We start from the raw sequence: 22,217 nt of genomic DNA on the forward strand, positions 1-22,217 counted from the left end.
TTGTCTGTATGCATCCTACCGAATTGAATGTAAGGTGCTCGAATTCCCTCAATTGAGTTCTCAGGACTTAGAAGAAAGGATGCTTGGTCTCAGAAGCAAGTTGAATTCAAGTGACCCCTTGTCTTATCTCTAAATAGGTATTTTCAGTGATTCGATGTTAACACGATGGTGCTGGTTAGACGTTCCATGCCTAAGCTTTCATTCATCGCTGTTTTCCTCTTCCTTCTGAAACACCTCTCTTTTTCCCTACTCGCACCCACAGTTGTATACTGTATGTGCTCCATCTCGGGCTCTGCAGGTCTGCCCTGTTACAGCTCTCAAAACATTCAACTCCCTTGCATTACAAGGAATTCCATCACCTAGCAACTGGGCTCTGGAAGCATTCCCATGGCAACTGCATCCCTGGCAGTTGGCTACCAAGTGAAGAAGCTTCTTGGTTACATCCTACCCCCACAGGGCAGGCCTTGACAGGGAAGGGGGTGACGGTTTGTATCTAAGGAAGCCAGAGGGCCTTGTTTACAACTAAGGTAGGAGGGGTTGGTGTGAGGTCTCCTTAATGGCAGGAGCATGCCCGGAAAGCCACGTATGCATCCTCATTACCCCATTTCCAGACAGTCACTGTTCTGTATTGTCAGGGTCCTGACTTTCCCTTAAGTGTGGGTCAAAGGGGCATTGCTAGAGGGTCCCCTTCCCCATGAATCTGTCCTTCCCCCTTTTTAAAAAACTTTGTATACGGGGCAGCCGAGCATACTGCAAAGTGCAGTCCTGGTAAAACTCCAGCCCTCTTTAATTTATCCATATTAATTTGCATATGCAGATTTGTGTCATGGGACTGTAAGTGGTGGAGCAGCAGTTTTGCATGCAAAAAATCCCAGATTCAATTCATGGCATTTCAAGGTAAAACTGGGAAAGTGTCCATGGCTGAAACTCTGGAGAGAGACTGCCAGTCAGTGTGGACAGTACAGAGCTAGATGGACCAATGGTCTGACTCTGTATAAAGCAGCTCCATAAGTCAGAACCTAGCAACACCCTTGGTGGGTCAAACTCCCCTTTAAGGTTGGATAAGAGGAATTAGCTGACTAACAGCGCTGGTTTATATGTTGGTTAGAATTACCTGGTTTGTGTAAGTCTGTAGTGTGTGGAAGCTATCTTTCCCACTTGAATAGTGGAACCCACTGTTGTTCCACCCCTTGTCTAGCTAACTATATATAATTTGGCTCAGGCATGTGCAGAGTGCCTCCTCTCATCATGTCCCAGGCTCAGCATCTGAATTCATAGGGCTACTTGTGAGCTAGAGTACTGTGTGATTTGAAAACAACAATTGCCCCTAAGAAAGCCAGCATTCTGTAACTTGTAGAAATACGGGGGAATGTGTTGATATTCCCAACCAATACTAACTACGCGAGTTGTGGATACATGTCCTAAGTTTGGAGTCATGTGCTCTGGCAATTCAGTGATGAGAGAAAGACACTCTATGCTCAGGATAATCTTCCATCCAACCCAAAAGAGAAAAATGGCTTCAGTTGATGCTTCATATGGAAGATTCAAGCTCCATGGCCTGACAGCTGCTTCTGAAATACATTCTTTCATCCACCATCTACTCCAGCATTTTTTGAAATTGCCATTGCTCTTTCCATTCTATGTCCAGATCTCTCTCTCTCTCTCTCTCAGATCTAAAATGGAAGAGAGCTCTGAAACTCCCAAGGACAGCCCTTCTCAGGACGATAAGGCTGCCCCGGCAGGCTTTGCACCCAGAATATCAGAAGCTATGGCTGAGTACTTGGTGAACACCATTACTGGCACTGCCAAAATGGTCCAGGCTTCTGTTGAAGCACAAAAGTCTGCTCAGGTATCTCCCTGCAGAACTTGGGGCAAAGTCTAGTGATAAATAATACTGGAGAGACTCAGTTAGATAAATTACTCTCTTGCTCCAAAACCCTGATCATTTTCCAACATATGCACACAGGTGTCGTTATCTGGGGTCTCGGGGGGGGCTTTAGACCCCCCCTTTTTTTGGAGCAGGATACCAGTAGGGTCCCTGTTTCCCCAGCATCCTACAAGCCAATCAGTGGGAAAGGGTAGGGTGTTAACCACTGAAAAGAGTCCTTGTCCATTTGTGACTGGAGCCAATCAGAGTGAAAGGAGGTGAGTCAGCCACTGAGAAGATTCTTCTCAGTAGCTAACACATCTCCCTTTCATGCTGATTGGCTCCTTGGGATATACGTTGTTGTGGGAGAAGGCATTAACAAGGACTTCATTCTCAACCCAGCAGCAAAAGTAGGGGCGATGGCTGTGACTATCTTGAAGGGACCCTGCATTTCTGAATTTGCCACTATAATGCTGTATGCATGGAACATCATACATACTAACAGCGACCTCAATTGTCTGAGTGTCACTCCTTATGTAGTCAAAATGGCACCAAGAGCATGCTCAGAGGAACCTTAAGGTTTGGAACCCAAAAAATAGCCAATGAAGACTGAGCATGCTCAGAGGCCACAGAAAGCTGACCAGCTGTTGGGAGGAAAAACAGAAATCCAGGTAAGAGGGGTGAATGGAATAGTATATCCTGGAGGGAGGGCATAGCTAGCTGGCTGGCTGGCTGGCACACTGAAACAGAAGTACTCCACAAGGCATTATTTTGTCCCACTTGTGAAGAATTCTAAAAGAAATGAAGCTTTCCCCCACCTGACCTAGTTTCTCAATGAATTGGTGAATGTGTGTCTGGACAGTAGCATTTGAGACTGTGGATGGGAGCTTACATGACTGAATGTTCCTCTGTGCAAAATAAATTTTAAACGAAATTTTAAAATTTCTCCGTATCAATACTAAGGAGAAGGCTAAGCTTAGGACGGCGGCTTCTGCATCACCAAAAAAGAAAAATGCCCCATCGAAAAAGCAGGCTTACACCTGCATAAAATTTGCATATGATAATATATATGTATAGAGTCCTGTTACTTCCAAACAGTAATTATTTCCACTGTAATATAAACAGAAATATATCTAACCATAGCAAGGGAGACTGTGACCAGACCTGTGTGTCTGCTCAGTTGTGCTGCCCCTGTGCTCACTGTTGATGGTCAATTTCAAGACCCCCCCCCTTCTTAGGGTTCCTTATCTTTAAATTGGACTAGACTGGTCAGCTTTTCAAACGGAGCACTGTCTTCTGTAAAGCAGGGCACAAGTCTGCCCCAGCTAGGACAGAACCATTCTCAATCATGTTTTCTAATGGGAGGGAATGGTTTTGTACCAAGGAGCAAACCTGCAGTTTTAAATGATACAGCCAGTGGCCAAACCAGATGTAGTGTTAAATGCATGTTTGTGAATGAATGAATGAAACTTTATTTTTACCCCGCCCTCTTTCCAAACTGGAACTCAGGGCAGCTTACAAAATGTTTGTATTTAACATACAGTTTTTAAAAAATGCAAAACAGCATCAGCTGATGGGGGGCTGATGATTATTACAACTGGAGCAGGTGTGGAGGGGGAGATATAACTCTTCTCCACTTCACTCTTAAGGAAAAGCCATCCTCTGAAGCCGATGTTTACCACATCAATATGGCTTTCCAGATCTCCTGAGGCTCAACTCTGACACTCAGGGGATGCAACCTAAGAGATCACAGGTCGTACCTGTCAGAGCAGGAGATGGAGCCTGTTGGCACTTAGCGTTTGTCTCTTAAGCAGGCATCTTAAGCCTTTCGTTCTAGCTGATTTTTTTTCAAGTGCGGAGTGACTGGCTTCTTCCCCAAGTCCTTTCAAAGAGATTTATTGTGCCCTTGTACTAGTGTCCACCTCTCAGTCGCTCTTCCCCAGAGAAAGAGACTGGGCTCCTACTGGGAGGAAGGGTGGGATATAAATCTAATCAATCAATAAATAAATATTGAGGAAACTGTGCTGGGAAAAGAGGATTGTTTAAATGTTAGAATGAGGAGAGGGCCTGGAATAAGAGATGTGGCAAACAATTTCCTCACTTGCTTTTCACCCTAAGAGTTTACTCCTTCCACTGGAGACCACAGAAAACAAGCTAAGCCTGCAATCCAATACATGTCTACTCAGAAGTAAGCTCCATTGGGTTCAATGGGACTAGATCCAAGGCTGCAATCCTATACCCATGTACCTGTAAACAGGGCCAGCCTAAAAGATTTTGCTGCTGGAAGCAAAGCCCAAGGTGGCACTCCCCCCCACCGACCCCCATCCCATGTACAAAAGCTGATCAGACTTGCAGCTGAATTTCACTTCATCACTGGCAATGGGACAGTGTTCTTTACTGCACCTGAGGGCAGTGGGTAAGCTTTAGAGTGCAAAGCAGGTCACACTGCAGCACATGCAGTTTAGTGCTTTATTTATGTACGTATTTATAATAAGAAAGTATCAAGGCGGGATACAACATATAAAAATAAAATAGGTAAAAACTATGAAAACATTGCTTAAAACATCACACATCAATAAATATAGATTGGTGAACAAGAGACAATTCAAACTGCAAAGGCCTGGCTAAACAATATAGGTTTCAAAAGACTATTCTCTGCTGCATAAGGCGGCCACCTCACTCTGACTAATGGGTGGGCCCGGCCCTGACAGTAAATTTTGGGTGAAATTCTGAGACCGGGCAACTGCTATTTATTGCGCTCATATCCCATCTTTCTTCCAAGAAGCTCAGAGCAAGAGTATACCTTTTGCCCTCACAATAACTCTGTGAGGTGGGTTAGGTTGAGAGATAGCGACTGCACCGTTGGCTGCATGGGGATTCGAACCCAAATCTCCCCGGTCTCATACCATGCTTGCTAGGCTTTATTAGTCGCTTTTTTTCAACAGTAGAACTCAAAGTGACTTACAAGAAAAAACACACTAATTTAAATAATAACAAGAGCAAACAATTGCAAAACAATTGCAAACAAAATAATACAACAATAATAATAAAAATAGCAAATATTACAACAATACAAGAATTAATACCACTCTATAAATATAATATAACATATAATAAAAGGCCACGTTACACATCCAGTCAGTACTGCAAAAGTAGAAAAAGAATTAAAGCAGCTTCAACTTAGCCTCCACCAGAATACTGTATTGTGGTTTTGGGTTATATACCTAGAGATTCACTAGGATGGATTTAAGAGAGGATTAGACAAATCCATGGAGGATAAGGCTACCAATGGCTACTAGCCATGATGGCTATGCTTTGCCCCCATGGTCGGAGGCAGTATGATTCTGAGTACCACTTGCTGGAGGAGAGAATGTTCTTGTCCTCAGGTCCTGCTTGTGGGCTTCCCAGAGGCATCTGGCTGGCCACTGTGAGAACAGGATGCTGCACTAGATGGGCCACTGGCCTGATCCAGCAGGGCTCTTAGTTTAATTATCACATGTGCTAAGGGAATACCTGTCCTGGCTCTCAACCAGAGAAGCAGACTCAGGACTCGGAGACTGGGTTTTTTCTGCATAAAGCTTTATTGCAGAAATCAGAACACAGATTTAGCATCTCATGCTAGGCCTAAACCGAGATTCAAACGGGCACCGGCATACTAGGCACTGGAAGCAACAGCAGACAAGTGGTTGCAACAGCAAACACAAGCAGTGCTATTGCTTATAAACAGAAAAAAAGGGCGAGCACTTCACACTATGAATTAATTCAGGCTCTTCCCAGCACGAGCTGCAAGGCGGGGGCTACGAGGGGGTGGGGTGGAGACATGGCAATCTGCACCTCTGGTGAATTGCTTTCAACATTCCAAAGTGTTTGTTAGGGCTTATCTTTTCTACCATTGTGCCTGGCCTTGATGCCAGCAGAAAGTTCCCAGCAGCGAGCCAAGCCGAGGAAAGGCTGGCTGAACCTTTCTCAGCCACTCTAGCAGCTGGCTTTAAGGCTTCTGAAGACCCCCTCTGGAACCCCCTCATTTCCATCATCAGTGCTGGCAATGTTCTCCCCAATGTCTGTACCCCACTTTCCATTCTCCCAACCTTGCCAGGGTTCTCCTTGTGGCCCATGACAATACCTATGGAGAATGTGTAGTTAACTAGCATGCCTGGTTCGTTTCCGAGCAGAACTCAAAAGTGCTGGTTGTCACCTGTAACACCCTACATGGCTTGGGGCCTGGCTGTTTGAAGGACCATCTTCTCCTTATGGGCCTGCCCAAATCCTTTGTTCTTCCTCCATCATTTGAAATTAGGTGGCAGATGACCAGAGAGAGGCCCTTCTCGGTCATCCCTGGGCTCCTTTGGGAAGAAGGACAGAATATAAATTCAATAAATCATCATCATCATCATAGCACCAAAGATATGGAATATCCTCCTTGGAGAACCACACCTGGCATCAACCTTGATATAGCTTTGATTCCAGACAAAGGCCCTATTATTTGCCAAGGCATATTTTAGTTGTTGTTTTGCAGACTTTTACTAGATTTTAGTGGGTTTCACTGCCACTTGTGATTTAAAAAAATGCTTTTAATGTTTATGATTTTATTGTATTAAAATAAAATGTATTTAAAATAATACACTGTCCAGAGAATCATGTTACTGAAAGGCAGCTTATAGATTGACAAAAGTCAGGGTTCCTAGCTGTGGTCCATGGACCACCAAAGTCCGTGAGCTTCATGCAGGTGGTCTGTGGCACATCGGTAGATTTGTGAACAGGAAACAGCGCATCCATGGCATTCAATATTCACATTGATTTTTAATTGTTTAATTGCTTATTTTCTTTTTTATTGTCTTTTAAAGTATTACAACTTGCATTCCATAGAATTCAAACTGTAATGCGATAAAATGCAATGTAAGAAATTAAACAAGCAGTAAAACTACAATTAAAAACCATACAGCATCTAGCACAGCCCATTACAATAGCATGTCAGTATAAACCTTTTTTACAGACAAATACAAACTTTCATTGAATTCAGTTGGCTTACTCCCAAGAAAGTGTGGTAGAGGCCTGCAACCTATGTGTGTTTATTAAGAAGAAAGTCCCATTGAGTTTTGCAGTCATCTGCACACTTACGTGGGAGTAAGTCCCATTGGATTCAATGGCACTTGCTTCCAAGAGTAAGGTGGACTGTCAGTTTGTTACGAGGAGCACTAGGAAAACACACTTGTACTACATTTAAAACTGCTTGTTTGTTTTCAACTGCTGTTGGTTGTGCTTGTTAATTTCTTTTGCAGTTTTTAGGTTTTTTTTAGTTATACTTTTTTTTGTTTTTAGATTCTACTTCGGTCTTATTTTGTACTGTTACTAATTTTGTGTAAGCTGCCTTGTGTACTTTTGTAGAAAGGCAAGGTATGAATTCAATAATAGTAATAGTAATAATTGCAATTGCTGCAAGAGGCAGAAAAGTAATTAAGTAGTCCATCAGTACCCTCGACAATTTACAAGTGGTATGTGTGTGTGTGTGTGTGTGTGTGTGTGTGAACCGCTGGACGACACAGTTTGGGACCAGGTTATCTTTGAGACGGCCTTTTTTGTGTTTTTCACCCAGGTCACTGTGATCTATAGGTAGGGCCCTTCTGCTGAAGCTGGCCAGGATTCAAAAGGGGGGCTTTCCATTGTGGCACCCATTTTGTGGAATGAGCTCCCTATTGAGATCAGGCAAGCACCAGCAATAGGGTGCTTTCACAGACGGCAGTATTCTTATAACTGTCAGCTCTACACTGCAGCAGCAGTGTCGGGGGGGCTGGAAATTCCTGGGTCTCTGGCAGGGAAGGAAAGTCCTTAGCCAGCAGTCGGGTTGTAAATCTGCCAGGCCTATCCAAAGCGTACTTGCCGAGTCCGAAGTCCAGAAGCGAGGTCAGTGGAGGTCCAGGATCAATTGCCAAGGAGGTCAGTCAAAGAGATGCTGCAGGGAAACTAGGTCTACACAAAGCCACGCCTGACGTTGCAGTCAGCAACAAGCTGCAGCCAAGGTGTGCCTTATAAAGAGCAGGATGGACAGCAGGTGTGAGCCCTCAGCGTTTGGGCCTTAAGGAGACAGGCCTGCCTCTCTTCTGCCTGACCTTCTGCTGTCTACGTTCTGCAGGTGAGGGGGGAGTATCCTGTTCACTGTCTGTGTCTGGCTGCAGGGACTCTGCTGTATCTGGGGTGCTCTGCAGCTGAGGGGGAGAAGGAGCTGGATTCTCAGGAGGCTCCTCCGTGTCTCCTTCTGAGTCTGCTGCTCCTGGGTCTGCTGCTGTTACTCCCGAGTCGTCCTCATCTGAGGAGTCCTTTGACGGGGCCATGACAATAACATTCACTCACACCTACTGTGTAGTAGTATTTGCAGAAAATAATTTCTAGGGACTACCTGATCTCAGAAGAAAGATGCATCCTGATTGTTAGGAGGAAAAGGAAGGGAAAACTGTGGAGATTCAAAGGACTAGAAAAAAGGACAGAAGCAGAAAAACTGCATTACAAGGAAAGGGAAAACAGCAGCTTTTTAGGAACCCAGCAATTCCTATTGCCTGGTATCCTAAAATTGACTTATCAATCACAGCTTTGACTTTGCTCATTGACTAAAAACACTGATAGGCGGGAGCAGCCAGACTGGCTCATTTAATAGAAATAACTTAGAAGGGTACCTGCAAGTTTTGCTTCATAACTTTCTTTCTATGAGGGCTAGAAACTTACTTTTTTTAAAAATGAAAGCTCAAAGGCTGGGGCATCTGCTGGGGGCACCACTGAAGGCCTTTGGGGGTGCCATTGCACCCATGGGTGCTAGGTTGATGACCCCTGATATATATTGTGAACTACTTTGAGATTTATAAATAAAATGCAGTATGTATATATATATATTTTTTAATGAAATAAATAAAGTTGGTGTAGTTTATAGAAACCCGATGGGACTGTTATGGGGATAAAAAGGTGTTGTTTTTACAGCAGATTTATACAGTATAGAAATGCTTTATATCTGGGGGTGGCATGATCTGCATGGCCATGACCTCTCCCCCCCCCTTCTCTTCAGCTGGCTTGTTTCCATGCGGAGCAGTCCCTGGCTCAAGCCCGGCTGAGCTATGTGGCGGCACGGGGCTTGTCTGAGCGACTTTTGGGATTCTTGAGCCCTCCTGACTACCAAGGGCTCTTCCAGCTCCTGCCACAGCCCCCCATACCATATTCCGAATTCTGCACCATCATCCGACGTACAGAAAATGGTCAGTACAGATGCCTGTTGCGATGCCCCCTTCTCTGGGATAGGACTTTGGTTTTCTGCCTGGCCGAATCGCCCCAGTCACTGTCCATCTGGGCCCCACCCAGTAGTAGTCCCACCTGTTCTCATGGGGCCATACCCACCCAGAACCTCTCTTCCCAAACTGTGGTTGGTGGTGGCTGGTGACTGGAGAGACAGAGCCTTTTCAGTGGTGGCTGCCCACCTCTGCTCCACAGGAGGGCCTGCCTTGAGCCCTTGATACTACTAGAATCATAGAATAGTTGAGCTGGAAGGGGCCTATAACGCCACTGGGTCTAAACCCCTGCCCAATGCAGGAATCCAAGTTAGTGCTTAGTAGTACTTTGTAGTCACTACTACTACTACTACACTACTGCTACTATTCATGAGATTTCTTACTCACCTTTCAAGCATGAGGTCCCGGGATGGGTTACAACATGAAAAAAAAATAATATTAAAATCAGTTAAAATAAAGCACAGTCAAGAGACTAGGGTGGGTCCTATAGGATAGGTGCAAACCAGGCTATGGTCTGAAGGCACATGAGGCCAACTCCCTGCTGAACCTAAACAGGGCCAGGTCTGGTCAGTGCCTGGATGGGAGACTGCCCGGGAACCATATGTAAACCGCCTTGGGTTTCTGTCATGAAAAGAAAGGTGGGGCATAAATACATAAAGTGTTTCTGCTTTCCCAGACTATTTAAGAACTGGTAATGTTAGTATTTTTAATTTAAAGCAATTTGATTTTCCTCTGTGCTTGAATGGACTGCTGATTTTTTTAGTTGGTCATGACAGTTTGTGCGTTTTCATATTATATTATTATTATTATTATTATTATTAACAATAATAATGTTGATGATTATAACAATAATAATAATTATAACAATGTTGATAATAATAATGATAATAACAATGATGATAATAATAATAATTGGTCTTAACCTTTAAATCCCTATACGGTCTCGGCCCAGTTTACCTGAAGGAGCACCTCCAGTACCACCAACTAAGCCGCCCGACCAGATCAGCCACACAGGGCCTTCTCTCCGTCCCACCAACGAAAACAGCTAGGTTGGTGGGGACTAGAGAGAGGGCATCCTCAGTGGCGGCGGCCCCCACTCTCTGGAACTCCCTCCCGTTCGATCTTCGCCATGCCCCTTCCCTAGATACATTTCGCCGAGCCTTAAAAACATGGCTCTTTGGACAGGCCTTTGGGGTCCCCGGGGTGGGCTAATTTCTTTATATTGTTTTAAAATTGTCTATTGATGGCCCTGTACTGCCGCTTTTTAAAATGGTTATTGTTGACTGCGCTGTATTTTATTATGTATTGTATTATTATGTATTGTTGAATTTAATGTTGTACGTCGCCTAGAGTGGTTTCGGCCAGATAGGCGACTCAAAAATTAAATTTATTATAATTTATTTATTATAATAAATTTTATTTTGGCTTCTTGCTACCTTGATAACTTCCCTGCAAATGTAAATTTATGTTGAAGGTGCAGGATATAAACCCTTAAACAAAGTTCTTCTCCTCTTGCACTGCAGTGCTTCTGCACCCGGTTCTCAAGTGCAAGCCGGGATTTCCAGCCCGAAGGGAACCCAGCCCAGGCTCTGACTTCACCTGTCCGTGAGTGACCTTGTGGGACGGGCAAGTGGGAGGGGCTTTTGGGGCAAATTAATTTCCATACCCTTTACACACGCTCCCATTTTATATACGATCCTTTTTCCAGACCAGACATTGCAGATGATGGCCTTCAAGGGGGGATTCATGATCTCCGGTGCTTTAGATCCTCTTGTGTCAATGAAATGGTAAGTAAAACACTCCCCATGGGCCTTCAACCTAGAGGTTTTGCCCTCTAATATATGAAGTGCAGGGTCTGGTTGTAATTAGCCCTCTGATGAGAGGAAGGCATTATGCCCCTGCTCTCAGTCACTACATTTTCAGAGCTGAGGGTCTCACGCTACGTTAACTGTGTGGCTTGCAGCTACGACAGGAGATTTTTCAAATGTAATCCTAGGAGGGGGTAGGATTTCCATTGGAACAACAGTATATGGGGAAGGCACATTTAACCCTTTGCTCCTCAACTGTGATCCTGATGGAAACTCCCCCGCCCCCCGCACTACAATTCGTGATAGAAAGCAAGCTCCCATTGTTGCCAGTGGGAATTTTTTAAATTGCTAATTGCAGTGTGGAGGGCAATTTCCATCAGGACTGTGGCTCGGGAAAGGACGTTAAAGTTTAGATGTCCCTTCTCTGCATGCTGCAGTCTTAAAGACAATCTGGGGACCCCACGCCTAGGCTTACAGCTTTTAAATCCCCTGATGTGGGGATTGCAAACCACACAGTTAATATAATAAGTAGTTAAGTCTTGGTACAGAAATCTAGTTGAGAGGAAAAGGCATTTTGTGCATGCCTCAGGAGAGGCACTCTGTTGCTTGAGGAGTGATCCCTGCTTCAAACTGAGCTCTGGGTGTAATTGTACCTGGACAAGTGGCCGCAACTTGAATTACACCCAGCACGTGGCAGAAGTTGCCCACATAACTCCTTCACTCCCTTTGAAAGAAATGAGCGCTTGCCTGGCTTCATATTTGTATCCCACCCTTCCTCTAAGGAGCTCAAGGTGGCTTATGTAGTTGGGACTAATGGGGTGTGTGTGGAGTTGGTTCCTACTCTTATGGCTTCTCACCCACTAAAGGTAGCAATAGCTCCATCCTCCATAGCGAGGTTTGCATTATGCATTCAGAACAGTGGGCCAATATGATTGGCAGGGTTAATTCCAGGTTTCCAAAGTGCCCTATGGAGCCGGACCTCTTCTACGTCAGTAGCAGGCAGCAGCAGCACAGCACTGGGTGGACAATAGCCGCCATTTTAATTCCCGCAATGCCCCTGAAGTGTTGTTATCATTCTCATCACCACCACCACTACCACCCCACCTTTTAGGATACAAATCCCTCCAAGGAAGCTTACATTAAAATACATGTTTCAAATCAACTGAACCAATATCTCAGACTAATCTACCTCACAGGGTTGTTGTGAGGATAAATCGGAGAGGTGGGAACCATGTACTCTGCCTTGAGTGGGATACAAATGTAGTAAGTATGTAAGTAGTTAAATGTCCGGCAGCTTCTCTGACTGAGCTGGCGGAGGCCATCTTGGCTGTGGTATTGGAGAAGCCCAGAACAATAGTCCTGGGTGACAATAGTCAATGTCCATGCGGCTGCCTCTAGTGTTCTGGCTCGGGACTTCATAGCCTCCATGACGACCATGGAGCTGTCCCAAGTTGTCACCACCCCGATGCATAGGGCAGGGTACACCCTCGACTTGGGTTTTGCTCCAGATGGAGGAAGGGGTGGTCTGGAGACAGGGGGAGTGGGTGTCACCCTATTGTCATGGTCAGACCACTTCCTGGTGAAGTTTAGACTTATGGCTCTGATCCTCCTCTGCAGGGGTGGTGGACAGATTAAGATGATCCACCCCCAGAGACTAATGGAATCTGTCGGATTCCTGAGTGCCCTGAGGGAGTTCACAGTAGATAGAGCAGGTGACCCTGTTGAAGCCCTTGTCACGCTGTGAAACAGCAAGGTGCATTGGGCTCTTGACATGGTTGCCCCCGAGCACTCTCTCTGACACTGTGGAGCCTGGTTTGCACCTTGGTACACCAGTGAGCTAAGGGCAATGAAACAGGTTGGAGAATGGCTAGAGCGCACGTGGCGAAAGATGTGCTGTGAGGCTGATTGGGCACTAGTAAAACATCATAACCGTGCCTACTGTGTGGCGGTGAGGGCGGCGAAGAAGGCCCACTTCTCTGCCACCATTGCATCCTCAAGTACCAATCCAGTGGAGCTTTTCCGTATTGTCAGGGGTCTGTTGACATCAACTCCAGGAAATGGAGTTTTAGACTCTTCAGAGGCCCATTGTGAATTGTTTGCAAGGCACATTGAGGGTAAAGTTGCTCACCTCCGTAGCAGTCTTGATGCCCTATCAACATCTACTGTAGTCCCTAGTGAGGTGTCCAGTGCAACGTCTGCTGTAACTTCTTGGGAACGGTTTCAGTTGCTGCTGCCTGATGACGTGGACAAGGTGCTTGCAATGATGCAGCCAGCAACATGTCCTATTGATTTTGCCTGTCTTTGCTTACTAAAGCTTTGCTTATTAAAGCAGTCAGAGTGGATCCAGGGTGTGGTCAATGCAATGTTGTGGGAGGGAGTGGTTCCAGCCGCCCTGAAAGAGGCGGTGATCCAACTGCTCCTGAAAAAGCCCACCCTGGACCCGTTGGTCTGTGACAATTACTGATCAGTCGCAAATACCCCCTTTTTAGGGATGGTGATTGAGTGGGTTGTAGTGCAGCAATTGCAAGTATTATTGGATGAAACAGATTATCTTGACCCATTCCAATCTGGGTTCAGGTCTGGTTATGGGACTGAAATGGTCTTGGTCTCCAAGATGGATGACCTTTATCGGGAGAAGGACAGGGGCAGTGTGATCCTGTTACTCTTACTTGATCTCTCAGCAGCTTTTGATACCATTGACCACGGTATCCTTCTGGGCCCACTTGATGAGATGGGTATTGGAGGCACTGTTTTACAATGGTTCCAATCCTATCTCCGAGATCATTTTCAGATAATAGCATTGGGTGATTGCCTTTCGGGGCTCTGGCAGTTGTGCTGTGAGGTGCCACAGGGTACCATCTTGTCCCACATGCTCTTTAACATCTATATGAAGCCCTTGGGAGCGGTCATCCGGAGCTTTGGGGCTAGGTGTCAGCAGTACACTGATTTCTCTGTAACATCTCAATTAGGAGAGGCTGTGAAAGCCCTGGACCACTGCCTGGACTTGGTGGTGGGCTGGATGAGGGCCAATAAACTGAGTCTGAATCCTAGCAAGACAGAGACACTGTGGGTTGGTGGTTCCCAAGTTCAGATAATTGGTCAGTTGCCTGCTTTGGATGGGGTCGCACTCCCTCTGAAAGAGCAGGTGCGTAGTCTGGGGGTGCTCCTGGATCTATCTTTTTCGCTAGAGGCCCAGGTGACCTCAGAGTCTAGGAGTGCCTTTTACCTGCTTCGGCTGGTAAGACAGCTGCTGCCATTTCTGGACTGGGATAGCCTAACCACTGTTGTCCATGTAGTGGTAACCTCCAGCCTGGATTACTGTAATGTGCTCTATGTGGGGCTGCCCTTGAGGTTGGTCTGGAAGCTGCAGCTGGTGCAAAATGCGGCGGCAAGACTGCTCACTGGGGCAGGGTATTGCCAACATGTCACCCCGCTACTGAAAGAATTGCACTGGTTACCTATTAGCTACTGGGCTAAGTTCAAGGTTCTAGTTTTGGTGTACAAAGCCCTATACAGCTTGGGACCAGGATACCTGAAAAACTGTCTTATCCTTTATATACCCCATCGATCACTGTGCTCTGCAGGTGAGGGCCTCCTGCAGATACCATCTTATCAGGAGGTCTGTTCTGCACAACGTAGGAAGCGGACCTTTATTGTAGTGGCACCTACCCTTTGAAATTTCCTCTCCTTAAATATTAGGCAGGCGCCATCTTTGTTATCTTTTTAGTGCCTATTGAAGACCTTCCTCTTTCAACAAGCCTTTTAAGTTGAGACCTTATCCCAGTCTACGTCTGTTGGAAGTGGTTTTTAATATGTTTTTAAACCTTTTTTTAAAGATGTTTTTAAAACTTTTTTAAAGATGTTTTTAAAGCTTTTTTAAAAATGTTTTTAAAGATGTTTTGTTTTAATATATTTTAAAGTCTGTTTTTATGATGCTTTAGAGTGCTTTTAGTGCTTTTGTTTGCCACTCTGGGCTCCTGCTGGGAGGAAAGGCGGGATATAAATAAATAAATAAAATTAGGATCCTTCCCACAGAGCAGCTGTTGTTGTTTTTTTTCAATTAATTTTTATTCAAATTTTCAAAACCAAAACAATACAAAAAGAAAAAACACAAATCAATAACTAATACAATAAAAAAAGAAAAAAAATATTTACTTCCGATTTGTCGTAGTTCAGCTATAAGTCTATAATATATAACAAGCCTGTCTCTTAATAGATTATAAAATCACCTTCCTCCAGCGGTTATCTTAGTTGGTATCAAATCTCATTAACATCATATCATTTTATTCTTCCACAAAAAGTCAAAGAGAAGTTTCCAATCCTTGAGATATATGTCCATCAATTTTTTTCTAGATAAAAATGTCAATTAATCCAACTCATCAAGTCTACTAAGTCCAGTAATTTCAAATCGCTCTTCTTCCATTATCCGCGTTGGTTCCATCTTCCATCTTCCATCTTTACGCACCCAATAATCTTGCTGTCATAATCATATAATAAGAGTCTGATAGGAATTTCCTTTATCACAGATATTTCCTTGCCATCAATTTCGAACGTATCACTGAAGTATTGTTGCAAAGCCGCATCTCTGTTCCTCTTTTTTACAGAATACACTAGCACATCTCTTGAAGGTTTTTCCATTGACACAAAACAGGGATTAATTCTGTTAACTTTCTCCATTTCAAGTTCCATCAAATCCTTCCAGTCCAGGAATTTTTTCGAACCGATAATATCTTTATCTCCAATCTCTTCCTCAATTCCTTCAGGGACAGCGCTGAGTTCCAAACCGTAATATTTGTCTCCAGGATCCATCACAGCCAGGAAATCCAAATCTTTTTCCAAGTCCATATTTAATCCAATCTCCATAGTTTGAACCTTGCCTTTAATTTTTCTTTCATCCTTTTTTGGTTTTCCAGATCTATCTTTATTCTCCTTTCTCATAGAATCCTGAATTTCTTTCAGCTTCTGTCTCATTTCGTCAAATTCAATTCTCAATGCTTGTCTATTATGTCTCAGTTCTTGTTTTATTGACTTAATCCCATTCATTATTTTCTGAAACATATCTAAAGATAAAGTCCCTTCTTGTACATCCATGATCTTCTTAATTGTCATTCTTAAAACCAAAGGAACAAAACTCCTTCAATTTTCAATGTCCCAAGCAAAGAGCAGTTTATTTCTTTATCCAGTTACAAAGGAGTTAATCTTTCAAACCAACTGACGTCACACTCTAGACAGCACGGATTTCCTTATCTCTTATATGCCCAGAAGTGCAAAAACAGCTTTAGTTCACAGCATCCAAATAACTAGTAGCAGAAAGAATGAGCAGATTCGTCAAAAAAAAAAGTAGACTAGAAAAAATAGTCCCAGACATATATTACACAAAAGTCTCTTCCAATCAGTTGTAATCTTTATAATGCTAATTTCCATGCCAGCTTTTTGCAATAAAAAAAAAGATAGGCTATTTTTATTTTCTTCCCCCTTAGTTCCGTGAGTAAAAGAGAAGGTTTTGACTCACCCAGGTTTTCTTAATTGCTGGTTCTTTGACAAATCTCTTTACCTGTATAGATAACAAAATAATGAGCGTAGACAGGAGAATGCTTGCCTGTTAATCCATTTTTCTTTGAAGAAAAAAAAACGGCTCACTTATTCAGCTGAGCTAGCTAGAAATCCTAGCTCCGTCCGAGCTGCTGGAAGACCTTCTTTCACAGACAATTCTAATGAATTCCAGTCTCCAACAAACACAACAAAGCTGTGTGGGAAATCTCACGTTTCTTCCTTATCCGGAAGAAATTATCCCCAGTCAAAAAAAACCCTTCTGACTGGATTTAAAACTGAAAAAGTTTCATCCAAGACGGGAGCCCGTCTCAGAGGCAGCACAGGCGGAGGGATCCTCCTGGGAAGTCCCCCACAGGGCAGCTGTTGGTAGATGGCTCTGTAGGTGGAACAGGAGCAAGCTTATGAGTTGTGTGTGTGAGAGAGACATATGTGTTTGCCTCCCTTACTCTCCTGGAACCTTCCACACAAAGCAGTTGGTGGTGGCATCACTTTGGGGCAGAATTAAAATGTCAGTGTCCAGTTCCAGCTGCCCAGAAAAGTAAAATGAAACAGGGACCCAAGGAAGGTGTCAGCAGTAGACCGTGCGAGGGCACAATGGCCCTGACATCTGCCTGCTGACGTCAGGCCTGAGGGCTGAGTTCAGGCAAGGGAATGAGGCTAAATCAGAAGTAGGAGGGGCTAAATGGAAACAAAAACCAACGGGAAGCACTACTGAGATGCTATGGAATAGTGAGGAGAGGCACAATATGAGGAGAAGATAGGCAGGGGGTTGCCTCTGTGTCACTGGCTCCACCCTTCCCTTGTTCTGTAGCAGGATGAGGACGGGACAGATGAAGAGGAGAGTCGGTCTCTGCAGATTCGAGGACGAAACCCCTCACGCCATAAGCAAGTAGGTGCCCTCAAGCTGTTGTTTAATTTCCAGACAAGAAGCTGCTGGAGTTTTGGCCTGGATGCCCTTTTTCCTAATGCCTCGATGATTTGGCACTTGGGAGGCTGTCTGTGGGTACTCATTTATGTGAGTGAGAGCCTCCGCACATGCTCAGTGGCACTGTTCTTCTGTTGCTACTGCTAAAGGACCGAAGGGTCTGAAGACTAAAGACTGATTGTGGTGTATGCTTTCGTGGGCTAGAAGAACCCACTTGTATATCCTTAGTAGGCAGATAGAGATATACTGGGACAACATGACAGGCTATACCTCTTCCATTGGGTGGTTTTTTGATCCGACTAAATACAGGGCTGTTGTTGTTTTCTCCTCTGTACCTATGTGCATCTATCTAGTCTTTTTTTAAAGATTGACTTTTTTTTTTTGCAAATGTATTAAAGGAAAAACAAAAAAGAGAGAAATATATAAATAAGGGCACCAGCAAAACAAAACAGCAAACAGAACAAATAAGCAAAACCCGTCAGGTCACATTAAGGATATAATAACCATCAATCTGTCCACCTTAGTTTGCACATATACCTCGATATATCCCATCCAAATAGATATCTAAGCGAGATTGGCATTTATAAAACATAGGTCTAATCTGCCAACTGAGGATAGCACTTCCTACATCTGATGAACTCAGCTCTAGTCTTTGAAAACTGATGCCACACTAGGTCCACTAATCTTCAATGTGCTACTGCCATTGTTGCTTTTGCTGCAACCCTAATATGGGTCCTCTCTGGGATTTGTTACTACTAGTACTAGTACATTTGTTGGAAGGATGGGCCTTGGCTCCCGGTAGTAAATAATAGTTTTGGGGGCTGCTTCTTGCACTTTCTCTAAAGTTCCCAAGACTTTTCCTCTGTCCTGTTGTCTTCCTTCCCCTTCCAGGTGGAGACTGTGCTTCTGGAGGATCAGATGGGGGGCACATTTGTGACCCAGCGTCACCGTTCACCCCGGAGGTCCCCCTCAGCTGGCGTGGAGGGACTTTCTCCACTAGTATCTGAGCAGGAGCTCAACAGCATTCAGGTATTGTTGACTCTCTAGGCAGAAGGCATTTCTGCTTTTCCTGGCACTGGCATTGCAATGCACTGATGGGAACCTTGTCACCGGTTGATTTTTGCTTTTCTGAGCAAACTACAAGAGACAGGATAGGAGGCCAAGGTGGAATGAGGAAAGAAGGGAGGAGAACCTACAAGGTCCCATCCAGGACTTGTAACTCCCAACTCCAGACAAGAGGAGCAGGAAGCTCCTAGAGGGATGCGTGAATTCTGCCACAAAACAAGCAAACTGCAACTGGCTGCTCAATTCAGCAAGCTTGTAGTCCTTAAAGCCATGAAGAACTGCTTGAAAGTATGGAGGGCAATGCATAGTGACATCTCGGAAGTCCCGAGAGGAGGGCTAAGCAAGAGGTCCAGTGGTCAATGGATCATTCTGCAAGCTGCAAAATGTTGCATTTCACCATTTTATCCTCACAATGACCTTGCGAAGTAGACTGTGCTGAGAGCGAGTGTTACTGGCCTGTAGGTCACCCAACAAGCTTCATGCCTCTCTGTGGTTTTGGACCCAGGTCACACTTCAGTTACATGAAAGCAAGAATTTTAGCAGATATGCTGTTTGCACACCTGCAAGCCACAGCTGCCACAATCCCTTCTACTGTGAAGCCTCCCCACCTTTTTTTTTGGCTTGTCATCCCACCTGCACAGAATGCATCAAAGTATCAACGGTGACTACTGCCCAGATTTCAGGACAGAGACGGGAAAGGACTTCCCTCATGGGGGATATGGAACACTCTTATTTTCAGAAACTCTGAAAAATTTAGAGTTTCCACTCCAGTCACTGGTGTTCCTACTCCCATGGCCAGGAGGGTGGGGTTTTGCCAGCTTTTGCAGGAATTGTGTTGTCAGGGATGGGGGATGAAGTATGTTGTTATTATTGTTTACGGCATTTATATCCTGCTTAATCGTTAGCATTTCTAAGCATAATAATAAACCTTACAGATAATAATAAAAATTCATCATAAAACTGAACATAAACCCAAACACTACCTTAAAATGCCTGCTGGGAGAAAAAAGTATTTGTCCTGTGCCTGACGTTCACCAAGGACCTGTCTAATCTCAGTTGGAAAGGAGTCCCACAGGCTTGGGCCCGCAACATTGAGTGCACTGAATTTTAAATTTGGATACATTGACATGAACGAACACGTGTAAAAGAGCAAGGGCTATTTCCGTCACCCCACCCCTCTGACTCTGGGAGAGGTGACAACCTGAACACCACCCTTCTGGCAGGGACCTACCTTTGGACTTAATCCAACCCATTATTGACACTCAATGGCATTTCAAACACCATCCTTGGTATACATAGCAACATTCTACGCCAAGCAGGAAACAAGAGTTTTTCAGTGTCTGGGCAGGGTGGGAGTACTTGGAAACTGTGTATTACTTCTCATTTCCTCCCCTCCCTATACTACAGCCTCTGATCTGTTGCCCCTCCCGCCAGGGTGGATCAGGCAAGTTCCTGAGCAAAGTGACCCGACGCAAGGATCAGCCTCAGCGAGAGAATTCGGACAGTGACACTGACCAGTCAGAGACTTCGGCTAAGGATACCTGATCAACCTAGCTCCAGACCCAATGTATTGACAAGAGACAATAATAAACGCACAGCTTGAACACCGCTCCCAATTCCCTCCAGGATCTGGAGGGGAACAGGACTATGCATCGCTCACCCATCTGATCAGAGGTAGCCAACATGGTGCCCTCCAGCTGTTGGTAGACTACAGCTGCCATCATCCCTGGCCATTGGCCATGTTGTCTGGGGCTGTTGGGAGTTGTAATCCAACGACATCTGAAAGGCACCATGTTGGCAACCCCTGCATGTAATGTTCTGACATAATCACAGCAAGTGGGAGAAGGGAGGGCTGTTGCACAGCATATTGGGTTAATTACCAAAAGATGCATCCTGGGTAAAAATTAGGTCCCATCCATCAAGAGATGGAAGAACCACTCAAGCCACTCAGGATGCCACCTCTTCCATAAAATTATCTAAATAAAAATGCAAATGAAAGAAATGAACAAAGAAACAAACCCCCTGGCCGTGGCTCTTTTGCATATATGAGTGCATTCATATACACAGCTAGCATCTTTGTTTACAGCTCAAGTGGCAACCCTTTCGTTGTTATTATGTGCCTTCAAGTTGATTATGACTTATGGCGACTCTATGAATTAGCAACCTCCAATACCATCAGTTATAAATCACCCTGTTCAGATCTTGTAAGTTCAGGTCTGTGGCTTCCTTTATGGAATCAATCCATCTCTTGTTTGGTCTTCCTCTTTTTCTACTCCCTTCTGTTTTTCCCAGCTTTATTGTCTTTTCTAGTGAATCATGTCTTCTCATTTTGTCTCCAAAGTACGATAACCTCAGTTTCATCAGTGCTCGTTTCAAATCATTACTGGTTTCTGCTAGTAGTATGGTATCATCTACATATCTTAAATAATACGGGCTCCTGCTGGGAGGAAGGGCGGGATGTAAATCAAATAATAAATAAATAAATATTGATATTTCTCCCTCTAATTTTCACACCTTCATCTTGGTCCAATCCCACCTTCCTATGATGTGTTTTGCATCTAGATTAAACAAATTGGGTGATAAAATACACCCCTGTCTCACACCCTTTCTGATTGGGAACCAATTGGTTTCTCCATATTCTGTCCTTACAGTAGCCTCTTGTCCAGAGTATAGGTTGCGCATCAAGACAATCAAATGTGGTGGCACCCCCATTTATTTCAAAACATTCCATAGTTTTTCATGATCTACACAATCAAAGGCTTTGCTGTAATCTATAAAGCACAGGGTGATTTTCTTCTGAAATTCCCTGGTCCGTTCCATTATCCAACGTATGTTTGCGATATGTTCTCTGGTACCTCTTTTAAATCCAGCTTGGACATCAGGCATTTCTGCTCCATATATGGTAAGAGCCTTTGTTGTAGAATATTAAGCATTACTCTACTTGCATGGGATATTAAGGCAATAGTTCAATAATTACTGCATTCCTTGGGTACCCCTTTCTTTGGAATTGGGATATATATTAAATGCTTCCAGTCTGTGGGCCATTGTTTAGTTTTCCATATTTGTTGACAAATTGCCAAAATTTGGCAGATTTATTTATTTATTTATTATTCCTCCCAGCAGTCTCAGTAACTTGTAGCAACTCTATTGGCAACCCTATCAGCAACATGAAATGGCAGCAAATTCACTAGCTAGAGGCATACTTGGTAATTACACTGACCCAACAGATTATCTTCCTCCCCCAATTCCATTTGTAATATTTATTTCCTTTGAGGGACTGGATAGAGTTACAGATCCAGAGCCTTCAGAAGGCTATTGTAGAAAATGAAACTCGACCAATTGATCCGAGGAACACTTTCACAAGAAAAGTTACACTTGCTGAAATATTTAGTTCTGTATATAATGTTTGTGTACCCTGTCCCAGCCCATTTCACTTTTGTTTTGTATCCAAAACTGGAAAACATTACAGTGTTGTCTCCAGGTATTATAGACACATTCTAAATCATAATTATTTTTAAATAACATAAAGGAAGTAAGAGATGGTGTGGTACAATGGACTAAGTGCTGGACCTGGCCAAGAAGGCCTGAGTTCAAATCCTAGCTGTACCCATGTTTGTGATTTTAAAAAATATATAGTGCCATCAATGGGCATGGTACCTTATACTATTTTTCTATAAACTACTAAATCTATACACAGCCTAGGTGAAGGGTCAACACACTAATATAAATAC

At 44.1% G+C, this 22,217-nt stretch overlaps 1 protein-coding gene across 1 annotated transcript; it reads left to right on the plus strand.

The window, feature by feature from the left end:
- The first annotated feature begins 826 nt into the window (after window positions 1-826).
- Window positions 827-20,487, plus strand: LOC133367504 (uncharacterized). Its single transcript, XM_061591598.1, has 8 exons — window positions 827-834; window positions 1,672-1,849; window positions 8,919-9,105; window positions 10,659-10,740; window positions 10,844-10,922; window positions 17,311-17,385; window positions 18,313-18,450; window positions 19,894-20,487. The coding sequence occupies exons 1-8, from the start codon at window positions 827-829 to the stop codon at window positions 20,029-20,031; spliced, it is 885 nt and encodes a 294-aa protein (XP_061447582.1). The 3' UTR covers window positions 20,032-20,487.
- The last annotated feature ends 1,730 nt before the right edge of the window (window positions 20,488-22,217 follow it).

This window comes from Rhineura floridana, chromosome 11, assembly GCF_030035675.1.
Source record: "Rhineura floridana isolate rRhiFlo1 chromosome 11, rRhiFlo1.hap2, whole genome shotgun sequence".
NCBI lineage: Eukaryota > Metazoa > Chordata > Lepidosauria > Squamata > Rhineuridae > Rhineura > Rhineura floridana.